General features: G+C 40.2%; 3 protein-coding genes across 3 annotated transcripts; 2 read left to right on the forward strand and 1 right to left on the reverse strand.

Annotated features, from left to right (window-relative positions):
* Positions 1–2,044: 2,044 nt before the first annotated feature.
* ptger1c (prostaglandin E receptor 1c (subtype EP1)) lies at positions 2,045–3,276 on the forward strand. Its single transcript, XM_030736669.1, has 2 exons — positions 2,045–2,899; positions 3,033–3,276. The coding sequence occupies exons 1-2, from the start codon at positions 2,045–2,047 to the stop codon at positions 3,216–3,218; spliced, it is 1,041 nt and encodes a 346-aa protein (XP_030592529.1). The 3' UTR covers positions 3,219–3,276.
* Positions 3,277–3,547: 271 nt separating this feature from the next.
* slc27a1a (solute carrier family 27 member 1a) lies at positions 3,548–9,878 on the forward strand. The gene is made up of 13 exons (XM_030735203.1): positions 3,548–3,937; positions 4,258–4,425; positions 4,514–4,908; positions 5,861–6,028; positions 6,652–6,721; positions 6,826–6,917; positions 6,996–7,105; positions 7,220–7,429; positions 7,519–7,645; positions 7,753–7,890; positions 8,310–8,474; positions 8,603–8,749; positions 8,841–9,878. Exons 2-13 carry the CDS (start codon positions 4,259–4,261, stop codon positions 8,996–8,998), a joined length of 1,947 nt encoding a protein of 648 aa, XP_030591063.1. The 5' UTR covers positions 3,548–3,937; position 4,258; the 3' UTR covers positions 8,999–9,878.
* Positions 9,879–9,981: 103 nt separating this feature from the next.
* On the reverse strand, positions 9,982–12,754 carry trim35-13 (tripartite motif containing 35-13). The gene is made up of 6 exons (XM_030735212.1): positions 12,353–12,754; positions 11,258–11,353; positions 10,930–11,160; positions 10,807–10,829; positions 10,617–10,735; positions 9,982–10,528 (listed from the first exon to the last, which is right to left on the reverse strand). The coding sequence occupies exons 1-6, from the start codon at positions 12,752–12,754 to the stop codon at positions 9,990–9,992; spliced, it is 1,410 nt and encodes a 469-aa protein (XP_030591072.1). The 3' UTR covers positions 9,982–9,989.
* Between the last annotated feature and the right edge of the window lie 1,521 nt (positions 12,755–14,275).

Raw genomic sequence — 14,275 nt, forward strand, 5'->3', positions numbered from 1 at the left:
AGGGTCGTTGTCTTGTTGAAGTATCGAGGCCCCGGCACAACGGGTCTTTGCCCCGGTCTTTCACTGATTCTGGAACATTGTTCTCAAGAAACTGCTGATATTGACTTAAACCCGTGCGACCCCTCAAGTCCACAGCACCTTATTCCAAATTGAAGCTGGCTTGTCCAAATGTGCTTTAGCAAACCTCAAGCAACTCTGTTTGTGACGTGTGCGCAGAAAAGACTTCTGCGTTACTCTCCCATACAGCCTCTGCTTGTGCAAAGTGCGCTGAACAGTTGAATGATGCACAGTGACACCATCTGCAGCAAGATGATGTTGTAGGTCTTTGGAGCTGCTCTGTGGGTTGACTATGACTGTTCACGCCATCCTTCGTCTCTGCCTATCTGAGATTTTTCTCTTAACTAGCACTGTGCCTGTGGTCTTCCATTTCCTCACTATGTTCCTCACAGTGGAAACTGACAGCTGAAATCTCTGAGATAGCTTTTTGGATCCTTCCACTAAACCGTGATGTTGAACAATCTTTGTTTTCAGGTCATTTGAGAGTTGTTTTGAGGCTCCCATGTTGCCACCTTTCAGAGAAGATGCAAAGAGGAGAAACACTTGCAATTGGCCACCTTAACCCTTTGTCATAATTGGATTGACTTATGTAGGTCAAGGGTCAATGAGCTTACAAAACAAATTCCAATAATTAGTGCTAAAGGTATTCAAATCAATAAAACGACAAGGGTGCCCGAACTTATGCACCTGCCTAATTTTGTTTAATTATTGCACACTTTTTGTAAATCCTATAAACTTCATTTCATTTCTCAAATATCACTGCGTTCGTCTGCTATATGATATATTTAACTGAAACTGCTGATCCGAACAACCAATGATTTATAAAGGAAAATTGTGAAAATTATCAGGGGTGCCCAAACTTTTGCATACCACTGTACGTGACTCTAGAATACTTTGGTATACAGAGGTGTTCATTTTTGATTCACTGACTGCAAAGTGCCCAGGTCCTGTGGCTGCAAAACAAATACAAATCATCACCTATCCACCACCGTGCTTGACAGTTGGTATGAGGGTTTTTTGCTGGTATGCTGTTCTTGGATTTTGCCATTTCAACATGCCTTGTCAAAGTTGTCTACTTTAGTCTCATCTGTCCAAATGACGTGCCACATCAAAGTGGAGATGTGAGACCAAACCTAAGCCATGTTGTTTGTTTTGTTTTATGTGAGAGAAGATAGGCCTGGCAACTCTTCCAAGCAAGTCACATTTGTTCAGGTTATTTTCTAATTGTACTGTCATGAACTTTAATATTTAACATGCTCACTGAGCCCCATAGAGTCTGATATATAGCTCTTAAACTTTTTACTATTTCTCTGAGCTTTACGCAGTCTGAATATGGGGTACATTTGCTGAGACACTCCTGGAAAGATTGGCAGCTGTCTTGAATGTTTTCCTCTTGTGAATAATCTTTCTTACTGTAAAATTGTCAAATTGTTTTAAAAGGGCTTTATAATGCTTTCCAGATTCATGGGGGATGCAATTTGACTTGTCCTGAATCTAAAAGTTGAAATGTAACTAAATATCAAATTCCAAAACAAAGAAAATTTGTTGTGTAAAGTTTTAACTAAATTGACAATTATCTCAAAAAATAAACAATTTTACATTTAAAACAATGGCACCCACCTTTTCTAACGGACACACAAAGTGAGGCATTATTCTAATAGTTTGGCCAAAAACTAAAGTACAAGGAGAAATGGTGCAGTGAGTTACACAGTCAAACAAGGTTTTGTTAAGCAGAGATTGAGCTCCCAGAAAGACTAAAAAAAAATTAATGAGCAAGGTGATGTGACAGGTGAAAAGCTGAAAAGTAGAAACAGCTTGAAAAAGGAGAAAAGCATTTTTGGGTTTTTTTGGGTTTTTTTTGGCATGTCTGTGATTTAGTTGAGAAACCTTTTAGATGGCAAAACAGTTTGACATAAAGGGCATTAGCTAAAAAATTGTAGACTTTAACTAATGCATGTTTTGTAACTTTTCCTGTAATTTTCTGTAGATGTCCGTGAAGATGATGACCACTTGCCAGCCCAATCAGACATGTCACCAGCCAAACTGTAGCACCGCACCTCCCATTCAAGATTTGGGCTTAGCAATATCCTGTTTCACAATGTTATTTGGCACCATCTCGAACCTTGCTGCACTGGGCATCCTGGCTAAGTCCCGTCTCAGATTCTGCCGCCAGTCCAAAGCGCCATTCCTAATTCTAACAGTGGCTTTGCTTTTGGCTGACCTAGGAGGTCATGTGATCCTTGGTTCCTTTGCAATGTATCTCCATATAAGTCGCAGGAACAAAATAGAGGCATTACAATCCAGCGTGACACTCTGTAATGTTTTTGGAGCAAATATGGTGTTTTTTGGCCTGTGCCCTTTGCTGTTTGGTTGTGCCATGGCAGTGGAGCGCTGTGTGGCCATCACTAAACCTTTTCGTGTTTACGTTATTACAGTGGCTCATGTGGGACGGGTCATGTTATTGCTGTCCTCTCTGGCACTTGTTCTGGCAGTTCTGCCTTTATTTATTATGGAGACTTATACAATCCAATATCCATGCACCTGGTGTTTTTTGCGTGTTACTTATCCACATTGTGATGCTGACAATTACCCGGCTTTGATTTTCTCATGTCTGGGTCTCTCTGCGCTCACCCTTTCACTGTTCAGCAACACCAAGAGTGTTGCTGCATTGATGCGGGCCAGAATGAGGACCCTAAATGCTAAAACAAATTCCACAGCCCGCTGTGCTCGTCGTGTATCATGTGCATCATCATCTTCACTGTTTTTTTCATTGGACGTGGAGGTAATGGTGCAATTGGTCGTCATCACTGTCGTTTCCTGTGTCTGCTGGAGCCCTTTCCTTGTAAGTACTGCTTTGATTATTTTAAAGATTTTTCTAGAACCATTCAGATATGCTGTATTTTAATATTTGATTAATAAGTGATACAGAATAAATAACACAAGTGATTATTTTCTCCCTTTTTTCTACATTGTAGATTCAAATTATTGTGATGCAGTTCAAGCAAAGCAGAACCTCATATCAAGAGCAAGAGAGATTCATTCATCTGGCCCTACGTATAGCCTCCTGGAATCAGATCTTAGACCCTTGGGTTTACATCTTACTCAGGAAGACAGTGCTCTTTAGATTTTATGAACAGAGACGCACACTGACAAGAAAATAGTTCCGCAGTTTGCATTAATTATGTTACTGTATAGTCTGTATAGAGCAAATAGATACTTTCCCTTTATCCAACAAGCCTATAGCTTATTTACACAAGCAATTGGTGAATAAGAGATGGAAACGGACTTAAACTACATTTCACAACATTTAGTTAGTAGTCTGTACCGGTTCTGTCATCAATAGCAGCCACTTGCAGGGTGGACAATGGGGCGGTGTTAGTTTGGGCCAATCAAAATTGAGAAAAGCTTGACGAGCAGTGAGTTTAACAAATGGCCGAGCTACTGGAGAAGGTTAACGCCCGTGGTGGGCGGTGCTCCTGTGGCAGCGACTCTATTCAATATGGAGTACAGAAAATAGCAGCATTCAGCTGGAGTTTGACTGTTCTCGTTGACATTTGTGCCGCTCGGGTACAAATGGTACTTTTTGTCTTATAGCGAAGACGCTACTGGACTCGTTAACGTATGTTTGAGATATTTATAAATATACTTTAAATAAACTAATAAATACTTGTGCACAACTACGTTGTGAGTAGTAAAAGTGTGGTAAAGAAAAAAGAAAACTACGGATTTTCCTGAAAACGCGTCATTGTGGATCTTCTCGTCGCTCCCAACAAACAGCTGGAGGACGATTTGAATTAACGCTTGTTTTCAAAATAAGTGTGCCCACCGGCGGGGTTATCGGGTGAAAGGTCACTGGTACTTCTGTCTAACTGACCTGTAGGTAAGTTGTGCCTTTTAAGTTTTAGTAAACATTGGTTTCCTAAATTGTGTCTGTCTGTATAGACTGCTTAAGTTTTAGCCAAATTCCCTGTAAAAACTTAATATCCGCTTAGGACTGTACTGTGTTTTTTTTTTTTTTTTTTTTCCCTCCAAGTTATAAACTGTAAAAGCTCCCCGTGTACACTAGTGTGTAGCTGCTTGTGTGTATCAACCCCGCAACTGTAGTACTTTAAGCCTCCTGAGTGGAGTTCATGTAGGCTTTAGCTCAAGCCAGTTCTTTTTGTTTAAAGCCCCGTGTTTCTCCTTTTACACTGTGACAAGAATGCACAATGCAGCGAGTGTTTCAGCCTCTCTGGGGTCCCTGGGACTGTGTCGTCTCTTCGGGGTGTCCTGGCCCTGGAGTCTGGCAGCAGGCCTTGGGATATATCTGGGAACAAGAAGCTGGAAATACTTCTACATTGCAGCACGCACAGCCAAGAGAGACCTCAAGTAAGTTAACTACATCTAAATAAAGTTGTGATGCATATGGATATACATCTATGTGCTTAGATCTGCTTTCTCCTCTCACACCCCTCAGTGGCCTGTATGTGCTCTTGAGAGTCAAGCTGGCTTTATGGCGCTACATGCACGGTGGAAGCAATATTCCTTCCATTTTTGCCCAGACAGTGAAACTCCACCCAAATAAACCAGCGCTCATCTATGAGGCCACTGGGGAAGCGTGGACCTTCACCCAACTGGACGAGATCTCAAATGCAGTGGGCCATTGGGCGAGAGGTCAAGGATGGGCCCCCGGAGATGTTGTGGCCCTTTTCATGGAAAGCCGGCCATTGCAGGTGGCCCTTTGGCTGGGTTTGGCTAAAGTTGGAGTGGAGGCTGCGCTCATCAACTTTAGCCTCCGCTGTGATCCCCTGCTGCACTGTATTGGGGTGTCAGAGTCACGGGCGATTGTGTTTGGAGCTGAGCTTGCTGACGGTAAGAATGTGTCAAACAATGTAGATCATGAAATGAGCATTCGTCTTTCTTTTCTTTTTTTTTATTTTGCATAAATGGAGCAGTTTAAATAAATCTGTTATAGTATTATACTGTATATTCTTATTCTGCAAGGCAGATGTGTGTTGTGTTTGCATCCACAGTACAACTAGCCTCAGCTACAGATTTCAGGTTTGATATCTTATCTGTAACAGTACAGTAGATGGTTATCTTAGATGGTGACCCATTGTTAACATTTAAGTTGTTTGTAAAACAAACACTGATAATGACAGTGCCTCTGAAATGTAATGAGTGGGACCTGTTGTTGGTGCCCACACTACCAGTGAAATCGTCTTTGTGAAGTTAGTTAGCACAGTGTAAACCCAGCTTATAAAAATAAAACACAATACCTGATATAAATTTGGCTGATCCATCCTTCAGTTGTGCATCCTTGAGCCCCCTTATAGATGTTTTCTAGTGCTATTTTTAGATTGCTCAGTGGAAGTCCCTTTCTGACCAAGTGGCATGGATCCCATGAGTCTCAAACTTGCACAGAGACAAAACATGCAGGAAATTTTTGGCTGCACCAAGACAAGCATATTCCAGTGATTAGGCTGTCTGCAACTTTGTCTACTATACCAAAATGGAATTCAAGTCAAAGGGCTGCTGGTTTGACATACTGGAGGAGATCCAGCGAGCTTCACAGAAGGCCAAGTTTTCAGAACATAAGTTTTTAGTATCAGTCTAAAAATAGCACCTGTGCTGAAAGTGGTGAATTACTACCCAAGGTTATGACCTTGAAGTAGTTAAATTAAAATCAGGTATGGGTGTTGCACAACTTCATGATCACACCCCATAGTAACAACATGTTCTGATGCACTTTAAGAGAGTCTGAACTGACCTGATCTGTATCCTCTTTTTATATATAACTTTTATTCTTCTTCCCGAATGCCAGCCATGTCGGAGGTCAGTTCCACTATCAGTCAGTCCATGGTACGGTTTTGTACAGGAGACCTCAGTGCAGAACGGCTGGCCTGTCTTGCTGCTCAACCTCTGGACCCTATTTTAGCTGCTGCACCTAAACATCCCCCTCTGCCTTGCATTCCCCCCAAAAGCATGAATGGTGAGTACTCAGCTCTGACTCTGACACTTAATCTGTATGTTAATGAGTGACTCTATTTCAGATACCTTCTTAAACAATTTCCTTACACTGTGTGTAGCTGTTAACCTTTGGTTTTTGGTTGATTCTGAATTCCAAAAGCGTATGCTTCATAGTAATTCATTTTTCTACACCACTCTCTGGTTTCTCAACTAAAATTGCTTTCCAGTAATTTTATATCTTGAGCCTGATAAAGAAAATACTTGGCTAATAATGTGAGTCATTTTATGACTTGTATTCATTTTTCTTTAGACAGCTGTCTGGAGCAGATAAGAATGACTTGCCTGCAGGATACTGTCTGGATATTAATAAATCATTTCCTAGACCAGTGGAAAATCTGTCTTAGATGAATTAAAATATAAGTCAGCATTAAAGGTGTGAGCTTCAGATACACCTTACATAACAATCCAGATGAAATTACCAAGAAAAATATTAGGTTAGGTAGAAATGATGACTGCATTTTAATGTGTTTCTAATGCCTTGGTTTTCTAAATGCCATTCTAGCAATGAATTAAACACTGTCCAGACACGTGCATGTATTCTAAATTTGCAGGGTGCATTTTTGCTCTATTTATTCTCTTTTGTAGACCGCCTATTTTATATTTACACCTCCGGGACCACAGGATTGCCCAAGGCTGCCATTGTGGTTCACAGTCGGTATGTTTTCTTTTAAGGACCACCAAAAAAAAAAAAAAAAAGTCTTTCTTCAAAGATATAGCAGTTGACATTTATTTGAGAATCTCTTTGTTTTTCTATGACAGCTATTACAGAATTGCTGCTTTTGGGTATTTTGCCTTTCGCATGCGCCCCGACGACATTGTCTATGACTGCCTGCCTCTCTATCACTCAGCAGGTATGTGATGCTAGTCTACAGCTTTTGATGAATACAGTTTCAGCTTCTAGGTTTGATCAAGCTTTCTTTTCTTGCCAGGTAACATTATTGGAGTTGGTCAATGTCTGATCCATGGCCTCACTGTTGTAGTGAAGAAAAAGTTCTCTGCCAGCCGCTTCTGGGAAGATTGTATTAAGTACAATTGCACTGTAAGCACCTATTGATTTCATCACTATGACATTTATTCAAATTATTATTCATTTATTCAAAAACATTCATTTTAAACAAGACTTTTGTTTTTTTTTTTTCCCCCTCCCTTGTAGGTGGTGCAGTATATTGGGGAGATCTGCCGCTACCTCTTGTCTCAGCCAGTGCGGCCAGCTGAGAAGCAACATAAAGTTCGGCTTGCTGTGGGTAACGGATTACGCCCCAGTGTTTGGGAAGCCTTCATGGAGCGTTTTGGGGTGGGGCAGATTGGCGAGTTCTATGGGGCAACTGAGTGCAACTGCAGTATCGCTAACATGGATGGCAAGGTGAGCAACTGGCATGTAAATTTACATGCATGTCATCACTAATACAAAATGTTAATTGCATCAGAGTTTAGCTAGTTCTGTCCTGCTAGGTGGGAGCCTGTGGATTCAACAGTCGTATTCTCCCCAATGTGTACCCCATCCGTCTGGTGAGGGTTGATGAAGACACCATGGAACTTGTTCGAGACAGCCGTGGCCTCTGTGTGCCTTGCCGCCCTGGTAATAAACATTTATACTGCAATTATGACTTTGGTTAATGTATTTTTGGACTTTAACTGGGACTAGTCATCTTAAACTGCACAGTTATAGTCCTCCGTGCCTTACAGGGGAGCCCGGCCTTCTGGTAGGCCGCATCAACCAGCAGGACCCATTAAGGCGTTTTGATGGCTATGCTAATCAGGATGCCACAAAGAAGAAGATAGCTCACAATGTCTTCAAAAAAAATGATTCTGCATATTTATCAGGTTAGAAATCATTTTTATTTGACTAACCTATGAAGAAGTCATCGTCTCTTTCTTCTCAACAAACATTTGTGAAGTCTGTTCAGTCCGTTTTGGCAGGAACCGGGTTAAGTTGAGTGTCTGTCATGTTTGTCATTCAGATCAGCTGTTGTCATTGCTCTCTGTTGCTTGGCAAAATCATCAAAAACCCTATACAATGATGATGATGTCTCACAAAAGCCTTTGATAACAAAGTTTATATATAAACATATATTGTGACATGCACCTTTGCTACCTCTGATATAATGATACAATAAACCTGAATGTTTCAAGTGTTCTAGATGATTATTATTATTCACAAAATCTTGGAAGTTTAAGCAACTCTTTCATCAGTGCTGAGTAGGTGTAAAGCTGGCAGTTACTCTGCTTTACCTTCACCCCAGGTGACGTTCTAGTGATGGATGAGCTGGGCTACATGTACTTCCGGGATCGCAGTGGGGACACCTTCCGCTGGCGAGGGGAAAATGTCTCCACCACCGAGGTGGAGGGTATACTTAGTAACCTTCTGGGTCAAACTGATGTTGCAGTCTATGGTGTGGCAGTGCCGGGTAATTTTTTTTTATTTATTATCATTAACTGTCTTTAGCATTACATTGGGACCATGTAGTTTCCCTTTATTGCATATTGATTTTGGAAAAAACTCAACACTATAACCATTTATACCCATGGTCACCAGGTGTGGAAGGTAAGGCAGGCATGGCTGCCATTGCAGACCCCACGGGGACCTTTGACTGCAGCAGTTTCTTGCAGAATATCCAACGAGCTCTTCCTCCTTACGCTCGCCCTATGTTCCTGAGAGTCTCCCCACATGTTGACACCACAGGTAAACTGTTCCTGTAGCTCTCCTTCTATGCTATTAATGATGACTTCATATGAAACAAATATTTACAATGTATCTCAACATTTCTGTATAGGTACATTTAAAATTCAGAAAACCAGGCTGCAGAGAGAGGGATTCGACCCACGACTCACAACTGACAAGATCTACTTTTTAAATGCCAGAGCTGCACATTACGAGGCCATGGATGAGGAGCTATACAGTTCCATAGTAGAAGGAAGAATGTCTTTATGACCTGGAGATCGTACCAGGGCAATCAGGGTGCCTTACTTAACCAGATTCTGTTCAGAGAACAAGTAACATGCATATGGCTGTGTCTGCGTCAGTCAGCCTTGATGCACCACAGTCACAGGGAATAGAGTTGAGGGGGCTACTTAAAATAGAGAGTACTGTTACAGATGATGTTTTAACACTGTATAAGTAACACACCAGGACATGATGTGTGGGCATTTATTCCTTTTAATAGCTTCTTTTTATATTTTAAATGAAAACCTCATAAAGCCTCTAAGCATCACCACACATAGAGTGGATACCTCCCACAAATTTGGAGTAGAAATGTTAAAGTGGATAGGAAATAAGGGTAGTGTCAGGTTAAACTTTCTTAAAACTATGCTGCAAGATTAATTCTGTATAGGTTTAAACAATACTATTGTGTTATTGCTGTGTGTTTGAATGAGGCTAAGAGACCAGACTTCAACATGCAGTGTATGTGGCTACTAGATCAAACACTAACCATAGAATCTTAGATATTTTTAATGCAATGGGAAACTAATCCTACTTCTCGAACTTCTGAAGACTGGCACTAGTTTACAAATATACCAACATTATTGTTGTATGTGCCTTTTATGAAACTCAGATCTGTATTTAATGACTTTTTTTAGGCGTATGCTCAAATGCTCGTGGGAAGAAGTATTTTCTTCATGCAATACTAAGTCATGTCTAATGACTGTCTTTATGTAAAGAGTCTCATTAGTGTTATAATGTATAGTTGTAAAGATTGTGAAGATATTTGCAATAATGGATCTATTGATATTACTTTTCTGTTGTAACTCAAATGTTTTAAAGTGTGTCTGTTTCAAGCAATTTATTAAAAACTCTTTGGAGGTTGCTTTAATATCCTACTGTAACCTGGATCATTATTACGATCTCTTGCAAAAAGAGAGACCATTTCTTCATGATTTTTTTTTTTTTTAACATAATTTTGTACGTTTGTCGTCAAGTTGAATTACTGGTCCGTTGATAAGGATATCCTTGTGGGTATAATTTTCAGTGGATGCTCTTTGCAGGCAGTGCAAAAGTAAGGAAAGGCTCTTGGTGTGACAACATTTGTGAAGGTGTAGAGAGGTGTTCTCTCTCTAGGGTCGTAAAAGGTCACTTTACCTCGGTCCATGTCTAAAACCACTCTTATCACATCAGGCTTCTTGGTCATGTTGAGTGGCTCCCACGGTGCTGTGCAGGCCTTATGTTCTCCATTGCGAAACCTTATAGTCCAGAATCCCTCTGCTGGTGTTAGTATGTGTTTACCCTTCCTGTTGATTGACTCACTGGCTACTCCCACCACCCAGTAGGTGTTGTCATTCACCTCCATATCCCAGCTATGGCGTCCAGAGGAATAGCCCTCAGCAGCCAACATCTCAGCACTGACATCAAAGCGTTCTGGGTTGTCTGGCAGCTTGAAAATCTGGGTAGAGTTCTGCACAACTGTGAGATCCTCAGAGAGGATGAAGCAGCTAGCTGCTGTATTGGGATCCAGAATCACAGGATCTTGAGGGAGTAAGTTAGAAGTTGATAATGTGACAGAAAAAAAGTACAACAGTAAAACTGGCAAGCAATTTTTTTCGGTGAAACTCACTGTATTTAACTATCTTCTTCATCCTCTCCCACACTTTGTATTTCAGAGAGCCCACGTGCTTGGCCACATCAATCAGAGCACCATAAATCATTTGGGGATCAGGACAACTTTGCCAAGTTCTGAAAAAAATACTTGTGCAGTTAATTTGTGAATATTGTCAGTAACCCCAAATAAATGTGGTAGCACTTACCTTCTTATTGTTTCCTTGTATTTCTGAAAGTAAAATTGAAGAGAATAACTTATCACATGATACCTATAAATATATAGAAAGTTCCCTTTACAGTCAGCTTCTCATTCTAATTGCCTGCTCTACCTTAAGAAATGGGATATCTTGAGTTGTCATCTCCTGTTCAACTAATTTGATGGTGTTGGAAATAGATGCTATTTCATCGCTGAGCTCCTCAATCCTCTGGTTAATCATCCGATTCTTCTGATCCTCCTCAGCCTTTAAATCACAAAGTCTGGCAGCCTCCTGCTCTTTAAGGAAACAGTGAAGGGCCTCAAATTCCTCTTTGATCTGTGTTTCAGTATGTTCAGCTTGGTTCTGGAAAGACACATGATTGATGAGTAATCATTGCTTTTACGCTTTAGCTCTTTTTGAAGTTCAAAGCAACATTTGGCACTGATGGAACTGACAATACCTTGACATGTTCTGCCATTTCCTCACAGTCCATTATTGCCTTCTTGTACAGCTGTAACTTCTCTTTCAAAGGGAAGAGTGCACTCTTCAGTTCCTCCTAAAAAAATTTTTTAAAAAAGGTCAAGGACAGGACATCAACTCTTTAAAACAAGGTCGCTCTGGCAGGTGGCCAAGCTGTCAACACAATGTGGGGCTTTCAGCTGCTGCATACCCTTCCATGGCAGCATTCCATGTCAATGCAAAGCCGCACATTACAGCAGCATCAGTTTTAAAGGACAAATCTCTGCAGAAGGATTTATTTCCCTGGTAACACAAGCAAAATCAAGCTTAGAGTCCAAAATAGGAATATAATATAGCCTCCCATAGATTTTTTTTTTTTTTTCCAGATAAGTACTAAATGTTTCCTGGTCTTGAGACTAAGCGTAGGAAGACAGGAACAGAGTTAATGTGGTGTCAGAGAAACTGTGTGGGAGTCGAGTTTCAGTTTTTTCAGCACAGCAATAGCAACAGTAAACCAAATATATAAAGCTATTATTAGAATGTTAATAAGCTCTGCCACAAAAAAAAACCTTCACACATAACGTATCAGCATATCAGACTCAGAGAAATACAAAAGGAAACTAAGAACTAATGAAAAATACAGCAAATTATTTTTTAATGTTGACAAGATTTAATTTAAAATAATGCTCTGGTGCAAAGTGTCACATTTGCTGTTTATGAGATGATAAATAGTCTTTGAGGTTAATTTGATAAATCTGAAAAATCTGCAAACTAAAGGGTCAGATTGTTAATTCAATTCAATTTTATTTCTATAGCACCAAATCACAACATCAGTGGCCTCAACGCACTTTATATTGTAAGGTAAAGACCCTACAATAATGATTGTCAAATTAAATAAATCATATTTTAATTATAAAGGCTTAACCTCACTATTGTTGACCTTAGGTTGCACTCAGTCAAGACTGTACACGTGTAAGTGTAATTTACTTTGCAAACACTGTTGCTAATTGTTCAACAAACATTTTGTCATTATTCATTCCATCATTTGCAGATAAAAATAATTTTTCACAAGGTCCTATGACCTTAACATGCCTACCTTGCAGTCATGAGCACCTTCCCCAATGGCATAGAGCCGGTGCCCAGAGTGTGCAGCTGCTTTCCCACACAGACCACAAATTGGCTCCAAGTCTTCCAGACAGAAGAGTGTGAGCTTTTCTCCATGCTCTTGACAAGCCTCTGGGTCATTCTTGCTTCTGTCCTTCTTGAAGGATTCACAGGCCTTCTCCAGCACAGTGCTCACCACTATTTGATCCATGGAGGAACGGCGCCAGCACAAAGGACAGTAGTGTGAATCCCCGCTGTCTTGTGTGTCCCAGCTGTCTTTCAGACAGGCTTTACAGAATTTGTGTCTGCAAGTGAGCACCACAGGCTTACTGAGAATAAGTCCACAAATTGGACAGGAAAGGTCATCCTCAGTATGAGCACGTCTGGTGGCCATTCTTCTTCACACTGCTTTGACGATATAACAGGATTCAAAGCCACTCCCATGTCCCTGGAAGGCTACTTCATCTTAACCTCAGAAATAAGTGTTAATGTCTCAGCTCACACAGGCATGTTGTGTTGTGTTGTGCATGCATATTGCACGTTATCAAATAAACACCACCCCTCAGAAAAAAAAAAATCACTTTATTAAAGCGATTTTATCTATTCAGTTGGCCACAAATAATATAATCCCAGGGATGACAGAAGGGAGCATGGTGATGATAGAATAGCTGTACCCTCGGTGAGCTTCTCATTACACTTATGTTATTATCACTTCTGGTTATCTGAGAAGTTTCTGAAGTCTGTGTGTAATAAAAGAGGTGACAAACAATGTCCAAAATAAGACTCAGGGTGAAGGTATAAATAGAAAGAAGTTGTGGCCACTGGAACATTTTTTCACTGTCAAGTTTAGCTTTGGACGTGATTATTTTAGTAAATGATACATCATATTTCCATATCCCTCATGGTATCCCTTATATTTCAAAAGCAAGTTGTGTATACAGTCGCATGGCTGTCCTGAAGGTTGATTTGTCCATTTTAAATATATATAAAAGTAAGCTGACCTTGTTTGTACTGTAACCCAATCATTTCTTGTTATAATGGCTGCTTCACCAAAATAGGTTGAGTGTGTTGATGGGAAGAAGGTGCAGGGAATATAATATTGCCATTTTAGTCTGATTACTGACATTTATAGATTTCCTTGTAATTTGCATTCTAATTATTATGATAGTGGGGTATATGTTTTGGCCTGAAAATGATTTTATTTCTTCTTCAAGTCCACATTTCCCTATAAAGCCTCCTAATGCATTACAGCAAACTATGTGAACTTTAAGATTAATTTGGTCATGAACGTATAATGAAGAGAGTGAAATCTTATTTTAAGCCACCCGCCCTCCTGTTGAGCTGCCAAAGTGAAATTTTGATTTGTGCCCATGCCAGTACCAGGGCAGCAGGTCAGACACTAATAGTAACATCCAACTGACAAGAGCCAACAGACCCAACCCAAACACACACATAGTGTGTATATATATGTTACAGCCATGTTAGATTTATGATGGCTCTGTAGAATCATGTTTCAGCTGTTTTCAATGACCCTCACTTGAAAATGATTTCTAAATGGATGAGATCATATTAATTAGGAAAGTACATGATTACTGCTTTGCTCTGGGAGTTTATGTTTTTACTCACATGATGAGGCTAAAAGATATTACAGTTCACAGACTACTAAGCCATGGGGAGGATCATGAAGTGTTTTAGCAACTATTGCAAATTGTATGGGTTTTCTATTTTTTCAGGAGGAAAGCCAGTCCTATAAAGTTACATTCTGTATTTGTCTTGACTAACATTGTAAAAGAAAGCAAGCTAATCCATCAGCACATTTGGGGAATTTCCATTTTCATTCTTCATGTCTTACAATCCTTACATTACAAATGCCAGCTTTATGGGATACACTTGTGTCCCATAAAGGCCTGATCTG

This window comes from Archocentrus centrarchus, chromosome 8, assembly GCF_007364275.1.
Source record: "Archocentrus centrarchus isolate MPI-CPG fArcCen1 chromosome 8, fArcCen1, whole genome shotgun sequence".
NCBI classification, from domain to species: Eukaryota; Metazoa; Chordata; class Actinopteri; order Cichliformes; family Cichlidae; genus Archocentrus; species Archocentrus centrarchus.